Source organism: Pygocentrus nattereri, chromosome 26 (genome assembly GCF_015220715.1).
Source record: "Pygocentrus nattereri isolate fPygNat1 chromosome 26, fPygNat1.pri, whole genome shotgun sequence".
Taxonomy (NCBI): Eukaryota; Metazoa; Chordata; class Actinopteri; order Characiformes; family Serrasalmidae; genus Pygocentrus; species Pygocentrus nattereri.
This window is the reverse complement of record NC_051236.1, coordinates 22,112,501-22,135,535: the sequence shown is the minus strand read 5'-3', so window position 1 is coordinate 22,135,535 and position 23,035 is coordinate 22,112,501. Positions and strand designations below refer to the sequence as shown.

At 39.8% G+C, this 23,035-nt stretch overlaps 2 protein-coding genes and 1 long non-coding RNA gene across 7 annotated transcripts in view; 1 reads left to right on the top strand and 2 right to left on the bottom strand.

Annotated features, from left to right (window-relative positions):
• The first annotated feature begins 1,345 nt into the window (after nt 1-1,345).
• LOC108441611 lies at nt 1,346-3,550 on the top strand. Its single transcript, XR_001858954.2, has 2 exons — nt 1,346-2,128; nt 2,217-3,550. It is a non-coding gene; the product is annotated as an uncharacterized LOC108441611 (long non-coding RNA).
• Nucleotides 3,171-9,614, bottom strand: hsd17b7 (hydroxysteroid (17-beta) dehydrogenase 7). Of its 2 annotated transcripts, XM_017721217.2 has the most exons (9): nt 9,518-9,614; nt 7,800-8,003; nt 7,173-7,265; nt 6,905-7,019; nt 5,770-5,964; nt 5,365-5,469; nt 5,194-5,250; nt 4,096-4,194; nt 3,171-3,904 (listed from the first exon to the last, which is right to left on the bottom strand). In XM_017721217.2, the coding sequence occupies exons 1-9, from the start codon at nt 9,550-9,552 to the stop codon at nt 3,824-3,826; spliced, it is 984 nt and encodes a 327-aa protein (XP_017576706.1). In that variant the 5' UTR covers nt 9,553-9,614; the 3' UTR covers nt 3,171-3,823. The 2 variants fall into 2 exon arrangements, with proteins under 2 accessions (XP_017576706.1, XP_017576715.1); XM_017721226.2 differs by lacking the exon at nt 7,173-7,265.
• A 1,216-nt stretch (nt 9,615-10,830) lies between these two features.
• Nucleotides 10,831-23,035, bottom strand: part of ddr2a (discoidin domain receptor tyrosine kinase 2a) — a 53,015-nt gene continuing 40,810 nt past the window's right edge. For 2 of the 4 annotated variants that reach the window (XM_017721187.2, XM_017721196.2), the window contains exons 10-17: nt 21,601-21,737; nt 20,941-21,154; nt 19,267-19,493; nt 18,898-19,025; nt 18,501-18,698; nt 16,129-16,363; nt 15,807-15,956; nt 14,374-14,511 (exon numbers count right to left, since the gene is read on the bottom strand). In XM_017721187.2, the coding sequence (XP_017576676.1) occupies nt 14,380-14,511; nt 15,807-15,956; nt 16,129-16,363; nt 18,501-18,698; nt 18,898-19,025; nt 19,267-19,493; nt 20,941-21,154; nt 21,601-21,737 (1,421 nt within the window). In that variant the 3' untranslated portion in view covers nt 14,374-14,379. Of the gene's footprint in view, nt 14,512-15,806; nt 15,957-16,128; nt 16,364-18,500; nt 18,699-18,897; nt 19,026-19,266; nt 19,494-20,940; nt 21,155-21,600; nt 21,738-23,035 lie in introns of all 4 variants that reach the window. The other 2 variants (XM_037535094.1, XM_017721205.2) reach the window with 2 other exon arrangements.

The following is a 23,035-nucleotide window of genomic DNA, read 5'->3' as shown; positions in this document are numbered from 1 at the left end:
TGGAGTGCACAGTCAAAAGTCCCTCCAAGTGTCTTATGGGAATAATGATAATATTATTAAAAGTATTTAAAAGTTTATAAACAGAGACATTTGATCAAATACTTATATATACAAAGCAGCCTTCATCAAGTGTTTGCCCCTCTTATAGACATCTTTCTGCAATCATATATTGTATTTGGTCAGTATTTGGAAAGTGGAAAAGAGTCCACATTTTCTCTTTGATTAACTCTTTGGGTGCTTTAAAGCAGAATTCCACAGATTTTTTTTTCTTTAAAATTAAAAGTAAATTGTTAAGATGTGAACAAAGGCATTCAGAGTGGTTTGATGTGAAAAGCGTCATTCTAGAGTTGTGTGTGTGTGTGTGTGTGTGTGTGTGTGTGTGTATATATATATATATATATATATATATATATATATATATATATATATATATATATATATATATATTTTTTTTTTTTTTTTTTTAATTTAATTATATTGGTGTTGTAGACATCACAGCTTCTGGCTCCTTTCACAAGCGCTGTAAAGAAATTTCAAAAATGCACTTTTTAAAAGTTTCTTTAAAACTGTTTCAACACAAATGGTAACCGAACAGTTCTCTAACAGAGCAGTTTTGTGCCATTGTCTTGCTGAAGCCTTATACTATGGGCTCCATCCCAAAACTGAGGAGTGACCAGCTCCAGAGGTTTTCATGCATGCCTAAGCCATGACACTACTTCAACCATGTTTCATAATGAACCTCTTGAGGGCAATATTCATGATTTTCACCTCAGTTTATTTTGTTTATTGGTTAATAAGAACGACAGTCTAAGGACAACCTATTCTAAGTCCCTTTAACATCACCAGTACCTCCTCAGATGTTTTAATAGAGAAGTTCAATTTAATTCAAATGCCCCAAATAGATCATTTTAAACTTTGATTTTTTAAATTAATAACTCTTTTATTTTTTGTTCTTGACTTGAGCACTGGGATGCAAAAATATTTTGTAGGCTCCTACAATTTCATCTTTCCCTCCTCTAATCCACCTTCACAGTGTCATTCTGTTTTAGGTGTACAAAGTCAGACAGCACATGCAGGGTCACTGGTGCTTTTGGACAGTATGTAAAATGGCTATAGCTGTCTGTATTTGTGTTCTAGACATCGTGACCCCTGGTTCCAATCACCACCACTGTAATGAAATATGAGTCAGTAACTTTCTCAAAAAGCGAGCCATTTCACATAAAAAAAAAACTCTATTTACATCCCAAAGACTGAATTACTCAGAAAAAATGAAGACTTTGTGGAAATCCCCTTTAATGATAATAGTCTGAGCGGGACAGTAACGCGCATGCGCCCTAAACTCCAAACGAGTCTCTGCCATGATCGCACGTGCAGCTGGAGAGTTGAGCTGTAATGGGGAAACTAGAAAACAAGGCACGTGTTTCTTATATGGGAAATGTCAGATGATGATAATCTGAGTCAAATCCGGAGTTTTTTTTATTTAAAACTGTTAACAAGTTCATTAAAACCACTTGCGCTTCCTTCATATTTGCGAGTCGACTCGAACGAGTCACCTGAAAGAGTCGTTACAAGCGATTCTTCCGCGAGGTTCTCGTCTTCTGCAGATCAATTTTACCAGTCTTACTGTTTTCGCTTCACCCGAGAGGGGCTTTGTAGCCTCGACACAGACACATCTCGGACCTATTCTGTGAATAAAGCCGCCTAAAATGTCGCATGCCGTTACAGAAGCGATGATCGAGTCCTATGCTCTGATGATCTTGGTGATGTCGACGTTCTTCGTTTACTTCTGTGGGATGGTGTGGGCTTTCTGTAATCCGAAGCTCAGTGGGATAGAGGACGAAGACACACCAGAATGTGAGAGCGATCAGACCAACGAAGTTGCAGTGGAGCAGTTCTTTCACTCCGCTGGAGAGACGCAGAGGAGCAGAGGCTGCAGAGAGGGGCGCCCCGCTGACCTACCATGGGCCCAGACTTGTGGAAGTCCAGTGCTTGTGGAGCAGTCTTCTCACAGCTGTTACATTAACTCTTCTTATGATGTGGATTGACCCACAAACCCGCTTTCACTTCTGTAGGCACCAGCAGTGTCAACGAAAGAGAAGCATAAACTGTCAGCAGAGCTGTTTCTGAGGTAGGAGACAATTACTGGCGTCCAAAGTTTGATTTTCTCTTCTCATTATTCAGATTAACTGATCACTTTCATCGTTTTTGTTCTTCAGGTGACCCTCAGCTTCTGATTCCGTCCTCCTGCTTTTGCCAGCACAGTAGTAATGACCTCCTCAGGAGGTGCTGCTTTCTTTCAGCATTGTGGTTTCTAGCAGACTGAAGAGGCTGGATGTTGAAGATATCTTTACAGTGGAGAACCACATTACTGGAGCGTTATTCTGTTCTTTTCACTACCGCTGCTCCATCATAGAAACATTAGCTGCTGACTCAAATGTCTAGCAGTAACAGAGCATTTACTGATCCACTTGTTTTACTGGATGATACAAAGACGGTAAATGATGTTCAGAACAATTTCAGTCACTGATATAAGTCTTTAAGAAGTTTAGTAAGACCCCATCTAGAAGCGTTTGTTTCAGAACTGAGCCAGATTGGTCCTTCAGTTGTCTTGCGTATTTCTCAAGGTGGTATGGCTTTAGATGGTTCTTCTAGGGTTCTTTAGGGAAAAAAATGGTTCTATTTAGACCCATGAGTTATATATAAAACAATTTCATGATGTGTTGTATATGGTTCTATATAGCACACAAAGGTTACATTGTAACAATACCAGAACCGTTTTTGGTGGTATATAGAATCATATACAACACAATGGGTCATCAATCTGAAGAACCATTCCATGAAAAGGGTCTATATAGAACTCATGGTTCTAAATGGAACCATTGCCTTTACTAACAAACTCTTTTCTAAGTGCGCAAAACTAACAGTTGACAAAACCCTAAACCACAAAAAAACCTCCCATCAACCCTCTGCAAAGTGGATTAGGGATTAGAAAGAGCACTCTCTGTCTGTGGTCAGCCACTGGAAGGTGATGACCCAGCAGACTCTCTATCCACTAGCACTAGCTGTTCTCTATCTGATTTGGGCTCATCTCTAACAAAAGGGCAACATCATCTTTATACCAGCTACCAAATGAGGCCATAGGGGACAACCAGAATAATCAGAAAGCCGAGTCTGTCCAAAAATGATTATTTTACTTGGAATGTTCAGCGTCTGTTCAAGTTTAAACCATCAAGGCACCACTTATTTCTGAATCTTGATTCATCAGTATGCTCAAATAAACATTTAACTCTTGTATTGAACACTGTAATAACCAGTTTACAGAAACTCTATATGGTCCTCAGATAGTAGTTAGGATGGAATTAGCAAGTAAATACAAGGGATACAAAGGCACATCTGCAACAGAATGTCTAACACTACAAGTGCTGTTTTAAACAATGAAAACATTCAATTACATAAAGGTCCTTAGTAAGAGGCTGAGGAGTGGATCGTATTTTAAACTGACATTGTTTTGAACCTTTATATATATTTTTTTGATATTCTGATGTCATTACATCCTTGCTAAAAACGCTTTTCAATAAATGTCTAAAACACCTCAAAGTCCAAATAAGGTATTCGGTACATCTCATTTAAAACAAGCATCACCAGTGTTCGTTCCTGTGGAGTTCACATTGAGGTATAACCACTACGAAGGCTAAATTTAGAAGAAAGTAATTTAACACTGGTGACTTGTAAAGTGTGCATAGTATAAAGTGGGCATGAATGTTATAATCTCCTCCACATCCTAAATTATGGTGATTTATGCTGTGCGTCCAATATCCTCGGTTTACAGTTTCTTCCGAATGGCATCTTCAAGGTCTAGTAATTTCTCATAGAGTGTCTCTGCCATGATGTCATCAATATCCATCTAAAAATACACAAAAAGACAACACTGCCAAATGTCAAACCAGAGAGCAAGAGCAGCATTGTAATTTCACTCTGACATGTCATTTTTTGTCAAGAATATTATGATGGTACAATCAACATTTTTTCCCCATTATAAAATGTAACTATAACGGGATGTGATCTTGAAAGAATAGGGCTAATGCCGACTCTGACCTTGCAAGGCTGGGTGTAGTTGTTTCCCAGACCGGAGGTTAAACTGTGGTATTTCGCCATCGGATCCAGTGCCTCAGGTTTCTGCTTGAACAGCCAAAACTGGAATACAAAATTGAAGATGAATGCAGATCTTGATGCAGCAACAAAGTCACAAAAGGTTTTCTGCAGCTGACAGACAAATGTACCTGAAGGTTTACTGTATATTATGAAGCAGTCATGTCTCTGGAGCAGTAGAAACGTTCTCTGGTGTGAATAATGACACTTTATTATCGGCAGTCTAATGAGCAAATCTGTGTTTGGCTAATGCCAAGGGAATGCTACCTACCAGAATGCATGGTGCCAACACTAAAGTTTGGTAGAGGAGGGATAACGGTCTGGGTGTGTTTTTCAGGGTTTCGGTCCTTTAGTTCCAGTGAAGGGTAATGTTAATGCTACAGCCTACAAAGACAATGTTTCCAAGTTTATGGCAACATTTTAGGGAAGGCCGTTTCCTGTACCCCTGTACCCAAAGTGAGACCCATAAGACATGGTTTACTAGTTTGGTATAGAGGAACTCCAGTGGCCTGCACAGAGTCCTGTCCTTAACCCTAATGAACTTAATTGGGATGAAGTGGAACACAGATTGTGAGCCAGGCCTTTTCGTTCAACGTTAGTGCCTGACTTCACAAATGTTCTTTTGACAGAATGAGCACACATTCCTAGAGACACTCTAAAATCTAGTGGAAAGCATTCCCAGAAGACTGGAGGCCATTATAGATGCAAAGGGGCCAACTCCATATTAATGCCCATGGTTTTGCAATGGGATGTCCAGCAAGCTTACACAGGTGTGACAGTCACATGTACACATACTTCTGGCCAAACTGCATGTAATAAAACTGCTTGGTAACAATGTTTGCTATCCGGTGTCAAGCAGAGGAGGATGGGTTCTCATTCTGAGTCTTGGTTCCTCTCAAGGTTTCTTCCTTCTGCCCTTGTCATTGTTGCCTCTAGCTTGCTCATGGGGGCTTGGACCCAGATTTCTTTCTGTAACTCTGCTTTGTGACAATGCCTGTTGTAAAAAGTGCTATATAAATAAACTTTGCTTGCTTGGTTACATACCAAAGCCTCAGCTCCATTATAAGGTGTGAGGGTGAAAGTGTTGGTGAAGATTCTGATCTAAAGAAATAAGAAGGGAACAAGATAAGCAGCATTATTTATCAATACAAAGTCAATACTGTATTTGTGATGTTCAACCACAAAGGATAGATATTAGAGACACTGGAAACTTACCAACCACATTATGGGCATAATAAGAGTCCAGAAGAAGGACGGTAGGATGCCATATGTGAGGTTAGTCATCACCAGTCCAGGACAGATTACTGATGAATACAGACCCTGAAGGATGGAGCGTCAGTAGTTATGACTGAAGTTGCTTGTATGACATCATACTCTCAGTTAGGAATAACAACAGGCACTGTGAGTGTTTTTGCTCTAGGGGTGGCCAAAATGATACATTATTATGATAAGTTACATCACATGAAGTAACTATGAACTGCATAGTAGCAAGTAGCTGATTGGATGTCAGCCCATTATGCTGTTGTCTTGTTATTGATATTTGTGAAAAAGTCTTCAAGTATTGTGATATATCTTTCTATATATCTGTGCAGTCACTGAGCCGCCTTGTAGTGTCGTCACCTTGCTGTTGTAGTGGCGATTGAAGGCCAGGCTTAGCAGGTCTGAGGCGTATTTGGAGGAGCTGTAGGACTCGTTGCCTTGCTTGTGCTGCAGGTCATCCAGACTGAATGCTGACCGGCGTGCATTACTGGACGACGTCCAGATGATCAGAGAGCTGTTGCCTGGTCGGCACAACAAGGGCTCCAGCTCTCGTACCTGTGGTAGGAGGGACAGAGTAAAGGGAAGAAGACGGCAGAGAAAAACATCAGCCCATGAGGGTAAGGGCAGCATTCATTAGACTATCATGATCAAACATTGTGATAGTCATTTTTTTCCATGGTGAAAGATATTACAAGAAACATCTGGCTCCTTCAGAGATTGAGCTAAACTGTGCAGCTCTTCTCAATAAGCCAGTTCCTATGAATGCTGCCCTCATAATAAGGAGGTTAAAAATGCATGGAGCTTTGCATTATTCCCAAGGTAGCACTTTTACTAGCTGTGCACAGTTTTCACTTACTGCAGACCAACACAGAAAAAACACATTCCCAAACATTTGACAGGCAGAGTATATCTAATGTGACTTAACAAAAAAAAAAAAAAAAAAAGAACAAGGGAGCATGGATGAGATGAAAAGACAAGGACAGAAACATAAACCCTGAAGGTCTTCTTGTTCTGCTGCGCCAGGAGAAAACTGATACTTCTGTCCTACAGGCTGACACGACCCATCACAGCTACTGCAACATTAATGCTCACCTGAGATACAGTATCTGCCCTGCACAACAAAAGACATCTGGAGAATAACAGCTCTGGAATTTGTTGAGCTCACATACATGCATCAGCATGAGCAAAGCTTTAAATCCAATGGAGTGCCATTTGATTCAAGTCTGCTTTACCTTAAACAAGTTTTAAATGAGCTGTTATTGGAAGCTTTCAGTGGAAGATTTGTTGGAGGATGATTCTGTGGCACTACTGTTTGTGTGTAAATATCTGTGTATATAGTTTTAGAGCATTTCTCTCATACTTGTCTGATGTGGATGTGTAGAGTGGTACTCCATCTACATTTTGCAAAACAATGTTTTAAAAAAGACATTCTTGACTATGAATGGTGATTCTGACAAGGTAGCATTATAGATCGCTCCTCTGGCTCACTACTCACCAATATGAAATGGCCGAAGAGATTAGTAGCAAACACTTGTTGCAGACCATCAGAGGTGACCTCGTCTTTCTGAGTCAAGAGACCCTCTCCCGTAGAAAACATGTGGACTGCCTTGCTGTGAATACATAAGATGATGTGTGGACCTTTTTCTGCTAGATACAGTTAATGCACATGGAAAAGGAAGAATATAAGATGACATGTATGTCATACTGTACTATTAACAGTACCAAGCATTTATAAACAGAAGAAAACAATGCTGGTTCTGTACCCTGAAAACAAGCCTTTGTAGAATGCTTTGTGATCCACCTGTGGATTAGGCATGATTCCAGCATTGAGGTAAAGGTAGTCCAGCCTGTTATACCTGTTCAGAAGAATAACCGTTGATTCCACAAGACCTCAGACAGCAGAGACGCCTCAAACTTATTTTACAGAAAGCACGAACTACGTGGTATATGAAAAAAAGATTCCGACTGATGATCACAGCCAAGTTCATGGCCATACTCAGAGGTTGAATTCTATCCTAAGAAACAAGATGCCTTTGTTAATTGGAAGGCAATGTCCCCAAAAACTGCAAAACAAATTATTTATGTCACTAATCTCCATTCAGTCAGCTTACCTCAACATACACTGGAGTCCTGAATGTAGACTAGTGGTACCCAACCCTGGTGCACAGAGCGCAGCACATTTAAGTAATTTCTGATCGAACACCTGACATAACTACTTAACAAGCTCATCCTGAAGTGCAGTGGGTGTAGAACAGGAAAACACTAGAATGTTCAGGACCAGAGTTGGGAATGTTTGATGCACAGATATTTTCAATTTGTAAGACAAAATAACCCTCTTCGTTCATTTTTGGGTGAGTGAAATGAAAGAACACCGGTGGACTAAACTTTACCTCTGTCTGACCTCCTGGGCAGCTTTGAAGACAGAGTGCATGCTTCCGACATCTAGCTGGACCAAGGATATGTGGGCCTGAGGGTGAGAGACCAGCAGAGCCTGGCGGGCAGCTTCGGCCCTCTGTCCATTCCTGCAGGCCAGACACAGCTGCACCTGAGCATCGTGGCTCAGGAGGCGCTCACAGAGGGCAAGACCGATGCCACTGTGCCCCACACACACACACACACACACACACACACACACACACACACACACACGGGGCATTAGATAAGTAGCACTTCCACTGGGAATCAGTCACAATGTGACAGAAGTCTACTTAAGGAGAAGAAGCAGTGTTTGTGTTTAAAAACCAGCAACACTGAGTCTAAAGCCCGGGCTTTGGTGCTCTCAGCTATTACGAGTCACAGGGGAATACAGTTAAAAATCAGGTGATTGTGAGCGCTGACAGGAGCGCATGTTGATGTCCGAGGTCACCTGAACTCCCAGCGTATTCTGGGAGTTGGAGTCCGAATTCGGACTCACACGCGTGACATGCATCTTGAAGGTGGGAGGAGCGTCGAGAAACGGCCCTGGGTCGGGGTTTCTGGCGGTGTGCCATTTCTAATCTTTTATTTGTATTTATTCATATAAATTATTCGGCTAGCTTGCAAATGTATGGCTAGCACTGTAGGCTTCAGCCCTGTAACTGTCTTCAGATCCTGACCGCAGTGGAGAGAACGGATCATTACAGCAGCGACCAGACGACGGCGACCAGCTGACAGCGAAAGGCGGCAAGGTATCAGGTCTACAGCTAGATACGCTGAAAAACCTAGCCCAAAATACGCGGAACACAAAGGAAGTCGCTGTTTTCTTCCCGGTTTATCTGACCGCTGAGGTGAGGGTCACATTAATACTAGACTTGTTGTGTTTACTAGTCCACAGACCGGCCGTAGGACAACCGTAGGTTTCCAGCGGTTGTGTGCCTGGAGTGTGCAGGCAGGTTACTGCAGTGAGTGCACAGATGAAGGAAAACACACCAGATTAGCTCGTACCAGGACAAACGACCCGCTGAACTATCACGGGAACTTTAACAAGGACGAGATGTGAAACAGGGGAACTGTGCCTAAAGAAAACCTGCGGAACGCTCTAACGGCTAATGAAGAAACCCAGACCTATTCCCCGGGCGCCCTACTGGACACTGGATATACCGCACAGCCGCTTCACGAGCCGCGCTGCACTGAATAAACATGGCTCTTCGGGGGTTCTTCAGTAAAGGGAACGGTTGCATTTAGAACCATGAGTTCTGTACAGAGCCATTTGCATGCGCAAATGGTTCTTCAGACTGACGGGCGATATGCTGTAGATCGTTCTATATGGAGCAGGTTTGAAAATGGTGCTCTATAGCACAAAAAACGGGTTCTTCCGTGGTTAAGATGTCAAGCTTGTAACATGAGCCCCTTCTGGTCTTGTGTAGAACCATTTTCAAAAAGGGTCTATACAGAACCAACACAGTCTCCATCAGTATGAGGAACCATTTCACCATGTAAAGAACCATTCAAACGAAACAGTTCTACGTTTCCTTTACTGAAGAAGCCTTGAGGATCTTTACTGTAACTGTAAGTACTTCAAGTTTTACACGCGTGAGAACAACTTGTGTCGTACAGTTTAGAAACCGACCCGCAGCCTCACCCTGGCCGAGCTCAGCGTTAGCCGCGTCACGCAGACGGAGCTGTTTACCTGTTCGCCCCGGTCACCAGCACCACTCTCGCCATCCCGCTGCTAACGAGCTTCACCGCGGCTTTGTCCTGTCAGCACGGCCGCTGCCACCACAGGCCCCGCCCCTATGGTGTGATTGGATGTCATAACGGCATCGGCCAATGAAGTCTCTTCACTGTCTTCCGAAGGAGCCGGATTGGCCAATAGCGCTGTCCTAAAGTCAGGCCAGTGTGGCATTCGAGTCCAGGGCTGGTGTGAAGGGGGAGGGCGGCCAGTCAGCCAATCACAGGCTCCCCTCACTCCATTCAGTTGACAGCGACTCTTTCTAACACACCGAGGCGCTGAGTTCGGAGTCAGGTGGAGGAAATTACCTCAGAGAAAAATACTACAAACACCGCAGAGACTAAAAGGAACATGCATACTCGTTAAGGAACGTCATACCTGCACATTTCTGCATACATAATAAAACAAATGCTTTGAAGGAGTCCAGTGGTCTGTGAGAAATTCATGCTATCGGGGAAAAACGGTTAGTAACAGGAAGATTCTTCATTTACTACAATATTATTACACTTTGCTTATGCGACGAATTTCTGTTCAAGCACGAAAAATCTAAATGAAAGGGACTTGGAGCACATTTCAAAAGAGACAGGGAAAATAAAATATTAAGCACCCGTGGAATTATAAAGGGAAAACCCTAAAATGCTGTTTAAAGGTGCAGCGTGTAAGATTTAGGGGGGTCTGTTAGCAGAAATGGAATATAGTACACAAAACCATACTTTCATTAGTGTATAATCACCTGTAACTACAAAGATTTATTTAGCTCAGAATGAGCCCTTCATATCTACATAGGGAGCGGGTCCTCTTCCAGCTGAGGCTGACATGCTGCAGCAGAATGTTTCTACAGAAGCCCAGAATGGACAAACCAATGATGTGGCAGCTTGCATTTGGTGGCACTATATCACCAGGTGAGCATAGAAAGAAGATAAATCAGTGGTTGCTGCAGGTGCTGGCTAACCATTTTGTGTTGTGAGAAGCCTGAGAACCCAAGTTTTGACAAATGGAGAATCCTGGTTTTTACTTAGCACAAGAAAAAGCAAGGAAGAGTGAACAACAACGGGACAGGTGACGGCAGAAAACCTGGCGGCCACCCGTGGTTCTACTACACACTTGGAAAGGGAGGGGTGAGGAAGCTAGATGCCTCTAAATCGTACACACTGCGCCTTTAAGGAGATATTTTACTTTGGTAGTCCTGTTCAGCAACAAAGGAGGATGCTTAGGAAAGGTGATTCATATAATTACTTAATACAGCAGTAATAAAGGCCTTATCAGGTATGTTGACATACAATGACATGCTTTATTCAATTAAATAACTACTACTTTACAAACAAACTCTGAGCCTCAAGAGAGACCAGCTGTAACACTCTGTGGGTCAAAGTGAACTGATAACAGCCATGAGGACGTTCATCATAAAATGACAAACAGACAACCAGTTAAAGTTCCCTCTTGTTAGTCTCACTAACAACACCATAGACCATCAAAACATTTCAGCCTACAATACCACCGCCACTGATTATGTCAATGGCTATTAATCACACCTATGTCTAGATCACATATGTCAAACTCCAGGCTTGGTGGGACACAGCACTGCAGACATCAACGATCTGCCTCATTAAACACACCTGATTCAACTTATCAGCTAAATAGTAAGGCCTTCGTGATTTGAATTCAGTGTGCTGGACATCCCCACAGAGCCGTGGCCTGGAAGGAACCCAGTTTGACATGTCTGGTCTAGATGCTAAACAACATACTTATGTAAGCAGGTATACAATTAGCACACTGAAGTTTGCACGTGCAGCACTTTTGGCATCTCATATGACAACCTACTGTGAGTCCATCTCAGCATTATAAATCCACTATTTATCCAAATGGCCTTTCAGCAATTCAGAAACACTTACTGCTTATACCAAATATGTAACAGCTCAAAGTTAATAAAAAGGCAAAACAGCTTATCTTGACCTTTTCTATGTTTTTGAGTAACAGGATTTTGGTATTACTTGCTATGCTTAGCGCATAGTTTTCACTTTGCTCAAATACAATACACAAAAATAACACAAACAGAAGACACAAACGTAAGAAAAGATACAATGCACACTGATACACTTAAAAAGCTCAGTGAAAAAGTAAGCTGACTTAAAACTGACAACAGACTATACTGATCTTCATCCAACTTGATCTACTCATGATCACTCCTACTATTTGAGTGACTGCTATGAAGGAATGAAGAGAATTCATTGGCTGGTCATTCCCAAAACCGAGCCTGTAGCTGTTCGTGCATACTTGTGCAAGGACAACTTTTTAATCCAAGAAACTGAACCCATGGACAACAGGAATGTCACACATGAAACCACTAAATGTTCTCCCTCAAGATGTGAAGTAGGAAGAAAAAGTACAACTACATAAAATAAAAAAAACATACATACAAATATTAACACAATTATTTGAATTATTAAACTACTATAGATCTTGCAAAGTCACATAGTTTCAAGAATTAAAGTGGAATTCCTCCAATTTTCAACATTTCTGCATAATTAAATGGTTAAGATGTAAACAAAGTGATTTAGAGTGGGTTAATGGGAAATGCTCCATTCTACAACCCTGCTTTCATAAATGCTGAGCAAAATGTAAATAAAAACAGAATACAATGATGTGTACATCTTTTGCACATTTTAACTCTATATTTATTTGAAAATAATACAAAGACAACAGATCAAATGTTGGAACTCAGAAATTTTGTTTTTAGAAAACATATGCCCATTTTCAAATAGCCAGCGACACATTAAAAAAGTCGGGAGGGGGACTTGTTTACCATTATGTTGCATCACCCCCTCTTTCAACAACACTCTGTAAGCACTTGGAAACTGAGACCGACTGCTGTAGTCCTGAAAGTGAAATATTTTCCAATTCGTGCTTAATATAGAATTTCTAGCTGCACAACAGTTCGAAGTCTCGTATTTTTCATGTTTTTTGTTTCATAATGCAGCAAATGTTTTATTGAATGACAGGTCTGGACTGCAGGGAGGCCAGTTTAGTACCCAGACTCACTTACTACAAAGCCATGCTGTGGTAGACTTTACATTGTCTTGCTGAAATAATCAAGGCCTTCCTTGAAAAAACATGTCTGGATGGTGGCATATGCTGCTCCATCATTCAGCATCAATGCTGCCTTCATAGATGTGCACGACACCCATACTATGTGTACTAATGCACCCCCAAACCTGGCTTTTAAATTGTGTGCTCAAAGCAAGTCGAATGGTCTCTCTCCTCTATAGTCTGGAGGAAGCAGCATCCATGACTTCCAAAATTAATTTCAAATTTTAGTTTGTCAGACCACAGGACACTTTTCCACTTCACCTCAGTCCATCTTAAATGAGCTCAGACTCCGAGAAGGCAGTGGCGTTTCTAGGTCCTGATTTATATATGGTTATGCAAGTGTTTTTTTGGCATTACACAACCTTACTAGCCTTTTCTGGCATCAAACTGGGCATATATTTTACATAAACAACATTTCTCAGTTTCAACATTTGTTGTCTTTGTACTATTTTCAATTAAATATAGTGTTTAAATGATTTACACATCAATGCATTCAGTTTTTATTTACATTTTGCTTAGTGTTCCAACTTTTTTAAACCTAAAAGTTGTAGAAACAATTGTCAAGTCATAGTAGCTTACAGCAGATGGGACAGGAACCATATGTCCAAAGTCACTTAAAAGCTGTTTCACAGAATATTACTGCACGAAATTGTTACAAACACATTGCCTAATTCCTGTTTTAGAAGTAATGAGATAAAACGTTTGGCCAAAAACATCCATTAAAGCATTTGTGGTTGAGAGGTACAAGCAGGGCATTGTAAGATAAAATAGTACACAAACAAATACATATATGTTTCAGATTCATCACTATTTAACCATTATCAACATTACATATAAAAACTCAGGAGTGGCCATTTTCATAATAACTAAAATAGCTAGATTTGTTTTGGAGACATCAAGGCCCCTGGTTCCTCTCACCACCTGTAAAGCAATCAATGCACTATTTTATATTAAAACACTCTAAATGATGTTAACATCTTAATATTTGAGTTATGCAGAGATTTTCAAAAATCAGTGGAATTCCCCTTTTATAAAAGTGTCTAGTCAATATGTTAAACTTTTTTTTTTTTTTTTTTTTTTTATAATAATGACAAGTTTATGTCCATGCATGCTTGGGCTTTATCCACTTATTTGAAAGTGGTTATTCAGTTTCCTAAAAAAAATAAAACTGACTGAGATGAAGATAAAAATAAGAGACGCAAGTGTTAAAACATTTGTGAAGATTCATGAAAATCTGGATTATTTAAAAAGAAAATCAAAACTCTTATTTACATTCAAGCTGTCTTCTAATTTAATGCATTGGAAAAAGACATAATATTTGCATATATCACGGTTCACTAAGTTTTCACTATTGTTTTGAACTATTATCTAGGAGTTAACAAATGTTAAAAGCATAAAATATTTAAACAATACAAAGCTATTTGTCTTTTTTAAAAAAGTGCCTGAACTCACTGCTACATTTTCTTTAGCCTCTTAGTCCTCTACCTTGTGCCAACCAAAGGCATTTCACTTCATTCAAAATGATGACAAAGTTCTTGTATACCACGTATTTCACTTTGCCTTCACTTTCTTCAGTTCTGAACAACAGAATGTAGAACAATTCTGGACACCATTATAAGAGACTGTGCGGAAGGAGGTGTATGTTAGTGTATGTGCAGGTGTGTAGTTGTCTGGAGTCCTGTGGGCACACTAAAGCGTCTCTGGCAGTGCTGTGGTTGGCAAAGGAACAGACACTAAGGCTTGCACTCCAGCAGTATTCGATGGATCTCTTGGAAAGATGGTCTCTCTTTAGCATTCCTGTGCCAGCAACTCAACATGAGCTTGTAGATGGCATCCGGACACAAGGGCGGCTGCGGCAAGTAGATCTAGGAATGAGAATAAACTCATCAATGGCAGATATTTTAAAGAGCCTCTATTCAATGTTTTACTTGTTTTTATTTTTTTTCCTTAAGTGCACTTTTTGCATTTGGCTACATGTGGTTTCATTTACCAAACAACTGTATTTTTTTTAATTTATTCTCTAAATCCCTTATAATTAAATAGGTTGTGTTTGTTTATGCGACTTCAAGGCTGGCATATTTAAATGACCTTTGTTCTGATCAGCTGCCTTTAAAAAAGCCATTCTGGGCTGAAGTACACAGAATAAACTGTTAAATTCAGATTTAAATCTAAGCAATGTCAGAAAAAAAACATCTTAGCACTCGAACTTCACATCCCGGATTGATGAAACTCAAATACCTTTGGGATGAACTGCAGTGACTGATCCTGAAACAAACACCCAACATCTGTACAAGACTTCACTAATGCTCTTGTGACTGAATTAAATCAGTCAACCTTTTTTTAAACTGGAAGTACACTGAGGGAGACCATCATTTACAATGTAGCCAGTAATGAAATCAGGGATTGAAAAGTTACATAGTAAATTAAAATCCTTATAGCAATGTTCCAACATCTAGTGTAAGGAGTATAGGCTGTTACTGCAGCAAAATCCTCCCTATTAATGCTGTCGATTGTAGAAGAAATGTTGGGTTTTACGGAGATATTTCTGAGGAGATTAGATAGAAGATAATCCAACTGCATAATAAAGGTAAAGTCAAAGGAAAATAAGTGGGACTTTTAACAACAATGCAAAACCCTGCAGACCACCAAAACTATTGCCATCAGATAAACAGCACTTAAGGCTTGCTTCTTTGAGAGAGAGTTTCAAAAAATAAAAAAATGTGTAAATTAAACAAAGAAATCAAACAAAGAAGCTGCTGGATTTCTCAAACAATGGAAAGGCCCAGAGTCCAGACCTCAACATCACATTGTGTTTAGGATTACTTGGATAGTGAGAAGCAGAAAATGTAACCAATTTCTAAGACTTTGGACTTTGGGTGTGGAAAAACATTGTTGCAGATTTCTTTGAAAAATTGACAGTAAGTCTGCTGAAATGAATGGAATCTGTAATAAAAGCAATGAATGGATATATTTAATACAGGAAACTGACATTTTTCTCTTGAACTGATTTTCTTGTTTTCTAAGGCTGAATGATGAATAATGTGTTACCATTTTGACTGGAAATGAAATACATAGACTCATCTCTAACTTTTGTACAGTGCTGTATAATTATTCAAAGTGGGATATAACATTGCAGGATTTTTCCCCCAATGCAGACTACCTGTCGCCTCTGGTCTCGGAAGAACTCCCCTGTGTTTTCAATGACCTGCTCGTCTGAGAGCTGCGAGTAGGGCTGCTCCTTGCAGAATGTCAGTGTCTCCCAGAGAGTCACACCGAAAGCCCAAACATCACTGGCTGTGGTAAATTTACCCTGCCAAGTACATACAAAGCCACTCCATCAGATTCACATTTCATTAGCAGTCAATTCAAGCCTACTCACAAATAGTACAACTGAAAAAGTTTGTGTAAGCAGCCTAAGCACTAACACAGTATGCCTTGTGATCATGAAAATTGTTTATAGGCCAGATACATCAGTGTCTCACCAGCAGGATGCTTTCCCAGGACATCCAGCGTATGGGCAGCACGGCTCTGCCCTGGATGCGGTAATAATCTCCACTATACAGGTTCCTGCTCATGCCAAAGTCTGCAATCTTGATGGTGTAGTTCTTGCCTACCAGGCAGTTACGTGTGGCGAGGTCTCGGTGGACAAAGTTGAGTGAGGAGAGGTACTTCATACCTGAAGCGATCTGGGTGGCCATGTGCTGAAGGTTACTGTAGCTGCAAAGGCAAAAATATATAGAAAACAGCAAATAATTAAGAAACTTCATATTATGTTACATGTAGCAGCAGAAGCATTGTCCTAGTGGTTGCTAACATAAACATAACTACTATATTAACTCTCTTCTTTCTAACCTTTCCATTTACACAGCAGGAATCTAGACTTTTTGAACACTGGAATATTATTATTATTATTATTATTATTATTATTATTATTATTTACTATAGACATAGCTCATGTCCTACTTTGCTATATGACCTGTACTGTTGTAAACACACTGCATATTTAGTTTGAATCCAGTGGATGATGTACAGTACTGCGCAAATATCAGAGTCGGCTCTTCATTTACCTAATTTCAAATCAAATAGGTCATTAAGTACAAGTTATTCACTTTTCAGAAGACATTTCTCAGGATATTAGATATAAAAACAGCTTTCAAAACTGGATTACTAGAATTATTAAAAGATACAGAGAAAATGGGACACCTAACAACCACGCAATACCTGGTAGAAGTGCCGTTTTGACTGGAAATGATATAAAACAATAGGACGGTCTCTGACTTTTGCACATTGCTGTTTATTTTGTGGCAACCCTGCCATGCATACCATTGCTGTTCAGTGTTCTCCTTATGGTGGGCTCATGAACATTAATATTAGCCGATGTGAGAGAGGCCTTCAGTTGTTTAGAAGTTACCCTGGGGTCCATTGTGACCTCATCGACTATTACATGCCTTGCTCTTGGAGTGATCTTTGTTGGTCGACCACTCCTGGGGAGGGAAACAATGGAGTCCAAACTGTTTAGAGATGCTTTTGTAACCTTTTCCAGCCTGATGCGCATCAACAACTCTTTTTCTGAGGTCCTCAGAAATCTCCTTTGCTCAGGCCACGATACACTTCCATAAATACATGTTGTGGAGAGCAGATTTTGATAGATCCCTGTTCTTTAAATAAAACAGGGTGCCCGCTCACACCTGATTGTCATCCCACTGATTGAAAACAACTGACTCTAACTTCACCTTCAAATTAACTGCTAATCCTACAGGTTCATATACTTTTGCCACTCACAAATGTGTAATATTGGATCATTTTTGTCAATGAACAAATAACCAAGTATAATATTTTTGTGTCATTTGTTTAACTGGGTTCTCTTTATCTACTTTTAGGACGAAAATCTGATGATGTTTTCGGTCATATTTATGCAGAAATATAGAAAATTCTAAAGGGTGCAGAAACTTTCAAGCACCACTGTATATAAACAATTTAACTTATATCAGTACTACTCCTAAGTGCACATGCATGTAGATTGCACTCGACTGACAGGACCCAAACGATATGAAATTTTGAAACTGATACCAACACCAACTAACTAACTAACTAAATTTTATATGTTAGACTATAATTTTATATGATATTTTATATATTTACATTTACGCCTGGTCACTTCATGTGACAAGTATCCGGATTGTATCCTGATAAGATTTTTAGCACATGCTTTAGTCAAATGCGTCTTTCAGCTAGTCACATTGAAATCTGACTGCTGTGTGGGACAACCATGCAAATCCGCTCGTTATGTGGAAACCAGTTACCAATTGTTTATTAAGTCATCTGTGAATTGTTTAGCACAGGACTGTCCATATTGCTATTGCGTTTCATTGTGTCCGGTGCCCAACCATGAGCGTCTTCCATGTATATCTTCATTGTAGACCTGAGTCACACACCCAGTGATGTACTGCATAGGGAGGAGTTTCAGTTGCATTGAGAGGTTTTGGTTGTCAAAGGCATCTTGGAGAGACAAATGCATTTACACTTCTACACTTTACTTCTGTAAAGTACTTTTTTGTTATTTTTCATTAGTTATTTTCAAGAAAATATCTTTTGTCTTACAACATCCAATTCTCATGTTAAACTTTTGAAAACATTTTACATATCTTTACTATTCTAAACACGATAGAACCAGTGTAGCTGTATAATATTTAAACAAGGGGTTCTTGTATTGGGTTTGTCAGTGGCAGAATTGTTTGAAATTTGGGCCTATTGTCTGGAAATCAATCCTGTTGTTACTATGAGCAAATTATTGGCACAACATTTTTACTTATACTGATAAAACTGCAAGCTATGAATATCATTTCGATACTACCTGACTGTCGGTGCATTGCTGAGCAGGGCAATCATCCCCTCCGGTTCATGGCGAGACAGGAATTGGTTGAGGTCCCCATTCTCCATATACTCAGTGATCATGCAGAGCGGGTCTGAGCTCATACACACCGCCAGCAGCCGAATGATGTTGGGATCTTTTAATCGCGACATGATCTTTATCTCTTTCAAAAAGTCATTCCTTTAAAGAATGAGAATGAGACAGAGAAAGGTTTCATTAACAATATCAGTGTTGCAGTAAAAGCATATAACCTGCTCAATGCACAAATTTTACATGGCGGTTCACAACAAAGGTTAATGGTAGATGAAGATTTCTTTCTTTTATAGCAGTTTTTGACACTAATAAATAGACATTAAAAACTTTTTGGACACTGTTTTACCTGGCATTTTTATTAGCATCTGCTCGCAGCATTTTCACAGCTACAAGTACTGTCTGGTTGTCACTGACATCAAAAGAGAAATCTTCATCCATGTAGTCCTCCATGTCTTCTGCCTCACAAAGATGCACCTATAACACATAGGGTAATAGCAGCCATTTATGAAACAATAAACTTGTCTTTGGATGCTGCTGATCCACCATGATTACAAAACACCATAAAAGTAATTTTTTTTGTCTTATTAAAAATATAAATCTTTATATAAAAAATTATCTTTATAATCAGCCAATGTATGAAAAAACAGGCACTATCTTTCCACAGAGCACACCAGCAGCAGAATCATCTCTAATCATTTCAGCTTGTAGAACTGACCTCTCCAAACTGCCCCTCCCCCAACTTCTCTTTGAACGTCAGCAGTTTCCGCGGAAACTCCTCTACGGCTATGTCCTTTCCTGACAGCAGATCCATGGTGAGGGCCGGCACAGCATACGTGTTGCCTCCAGTTACACCTTGCAAGTTGACAATGTCTGCCTCAGCATAATGAGGGGCACCATCTTGAGGACTGGTCTGAGGAGACTTGGAGGCTGTACTGGTCGATGCTGTGGTGGGAGACACTTTAGTAACTTAAGAGACAGCAAGTAGGATATCAACCCATCAAAAACAGTGCTTTAAATTTTAAACAGTTTAGCAAAATATCAAATTCACATAATTCCTCTATGTCACACAGATAAAACCAGCAGGAGCAGCCAACTTACAGCTTGAACTTTGTGAAGTTAGCAGTATGTCATACACTGTTAGAAATGAAGCAGTCTGTTTAAAAGACCCATGTCTTGTTTTTTTCACATTTGATTGTTTTTTCCCTTAAATCAACTTACAATGTTTTCATGGTTTTATGTACCAAAAACTGATCATTTTTTACATATCCATTTTCCAACTTCTCTTTGTCCCTTAAAATTAAACAGTTATTGTGCCTTATATGAGTCTGTTACTGTGCCTTTAAAGCTGATATATGTAAATGACCTCTGTTCTAATAATACTGAAGGTCACTATAGCTACAGAGACAAAGACATTCAGCAAATAGCAAATGAACATTAAGAAACTTCACATTATGTTACATGTAGCAGTACAAGAAGTCTAAGGCAGTCTACTATCCTAGTAGTTGAGAATATAAAATGACTACTTTGTGAACACAATACAGGACTCTTCTTTCATACCTGTGCATTTGTAATGAAGAGTACTGTACAAAAGTCAGAGACCAAACTTCATTTAATTTCCAGTTAAAACAGTCAATATGTACAAGTACGTTTTGGCAGATACTTCTGAGTAATTAAATATAAAATAAGGTACTTACAACAGGAAGAAGAGTTCAAATGAACATAAGTGAAATAAGTTTTCATGACTAGAGTTCAAAGAATGATTAAAACATACACAGAAGATGAACTCCTAAAAATCATGTAAAGCCAAGTATAAGCGTCATTCAGTAACTGTAATGACAACAAATAGGACAACTCATCATTTTGTTATGATTATTATTTAAAGGAAGCTCGTGATTAACTGTCCTGTATTGTGCCTCATTCAAGGAGCAGTCCAGGCTGAAACACTCTTCCTAACCTCAGTGTGAATGGAAGGTTGCTAAACTGCTGGAGGCTGAATACATGGATATATGTAAATTTACTGGTTTTAATGACGTCATAGAAGCAGTGAATTTAAATAGGCTTTTTTGCAGCTTAGTTTCCGTAAATTGACTGTACGGACTGTGCACTGAATGGTATTTTCTAAACTTTAACATTTACATACTATGACAAACTTGTGTGGAAATTTTTGCTTTTCATTGAATGGGCTTTTTAAAACAAACGCAGTGTGAAGATACAGGCACGCAATTTATAACATAACTATAAGCTAACTTTACTTATTAGCTATGTTAACCTCATTGTTTGTGTGCAAGCTTCAGATACTTTACACATCCTTGCTGACTACCTACATTTTGTGGCAATGGTGGACATCTGATTTGTCCCCCAAACTATTCCTTTAAACACCAGAACTCACCAGTATCCTCTGAGGTCTGTGAGAACTCGGGCAGTTTGCGGACGAGGCGGGAGGGCTCCTGGTAGTCCGGGCCCAGGGGAAATATACGCTCATAAGTGGAGTTGGACTCCTGCTCACTGGGCGCTGAGGAGGGGTTGTTGTTGTTATAGGTGAAGGTCTCGCTCTGTATTGACAGACTAGCAGTTAGTTCATCGTCCAGCATCCTCCGAGAAACCTGAAATACAGGAGCCTCCGTGAAGAAAGCCAGAAGAACAGAGGAGGGAGGCAAAAAGGAGTGCAAAAATTCAAAGTACAGACAGTTTCCACAAGAAACTTTGTTTCCAGATGTTTCACTGTCACAATTGTGACAGTTTTCATGGTTGGAGGATGATTTAATATAATGGTTTTAATAGGCTCCTTAAGTCCTGCAATTCAACTGTCTTCATGTCTCGTAGGAGCTCCAATAGAGTTTTACACAGTTGACTTAATACAGAACTCAGTTCGTCAACACAATAACTGTGTGTAATGTATTTTATTTAAGTATCCATGTGGAAATGATCTGAATTTCAATCAGGTACATTCCATGCAGTGTTTTTACTTGGATGACTGTGAAGTTCAGCTCCCACATTCTAGTGAACTATGCCATGAGTAATATGAATGGCTGCATGGAAGAGACCTTACCTTCTCTAGCATCTTCTGCCAGACCTGTCTCCAAAGAATGATGACAATAATGGCCACCAAGATGAAGATGATGGCTACCAAACAGCCAATCAGAATTCGGGTGTTGCTGTCATCTACTTTGTGAATGGGATTATCCCCTAAGGAGGGGATACAAAGGGAAAGAACCTTTTGAGTGAGTGGGCATCATGCTTATGCAACAAGAGATTCACTTATTACCCACTTACACCATAAACACAACTTACTTTAGGTTCATCTCAGGTTAGGGTTTTCCCGTGGCCAGTGATAGGTTGATCGGATTGTGACAATTGCACACATAACCAAACAAGTGATAACTTTAATAAAAGGGTCATTTATTAATAACAGGGTATTTAGGCACTAAATTGTAGACTAATAGGTATGTAGAGAGAAACAGAGACATGAGACTTACTGAATAAACATACTACAGCTAACCACAGAAATAGTCATTTTATGGTGAGTGAGCAATACACAGGTTGGAATATAAATGGTAATGTAACAACTGATCTAGGTTTAGATTAAAACGGGGGCAGAGGAACACGAATGTACCGAGACATTATCGTAAAGCAACAGAAGTGAGTGCCTTACTGGCCTAAAGCTTGGGAAGAAGAGCTGCTGGCCTGCATGCTGCTTAGAGAAGGGTCCTCAGGTCACAGCAGAATCACTGGGCTGTTACCTCAGAAACACCACCAAGACTGGCCTAGATGAATGAGCACGGTGAACCTTGACTGGCTTGTGTTGGCCTCTGATAAGAATGGCAGTCTCAGTTCAGTTCTTTGGCAATGGCTGGCTGATAAAGTTAGGCCACAGTTTCCCACCAGGCTGCTGAAGCAGACTTCTGTAATGGCTTGCAGTCAGTGCTGGTTTACTTCTGTCCATAACTCTTAAACTATGCTCACAGATTTTGTTAGCCAGTAAACTTTCCAAATGAACTGATGCAAATTGAAAACAAATGCAGCTCGGGTAGAATATTCAGAGTGTAACTACTCAATGTTCAACTGAGACACGGAACCAAAATATAAATCTAAAATAAAAAATCTGCAGATTTAAAGCGCAAAGGAGAAAGGGCTTTTCTTGTCCTTTCATGGCAGTCACACCTCTCTCTCTCTCTCTCTCTCTCTCTCTCTCTCTCTCTCTCTCCTTATATGAACAGACCTCGTGTAGGCAGAGCTAAGGTGGGGAAAATGGGGTTTTGTACTCAGTTTTTAATAAATATTCAATCTCTTTGTCTGTGTATCTGCTCAAATTCACCATAAGACAACTTCACATATACAGATTATTGATCATGGTTGCATAGCATTACCTAAAAGTACATTATAATACAATTTCACATATACACACATTATCATTTTTTCAACAGAAAACTATTGCGTTTACAGACTTTTATATCTAAAAGTACTCTCATCTCACACCATGGCTA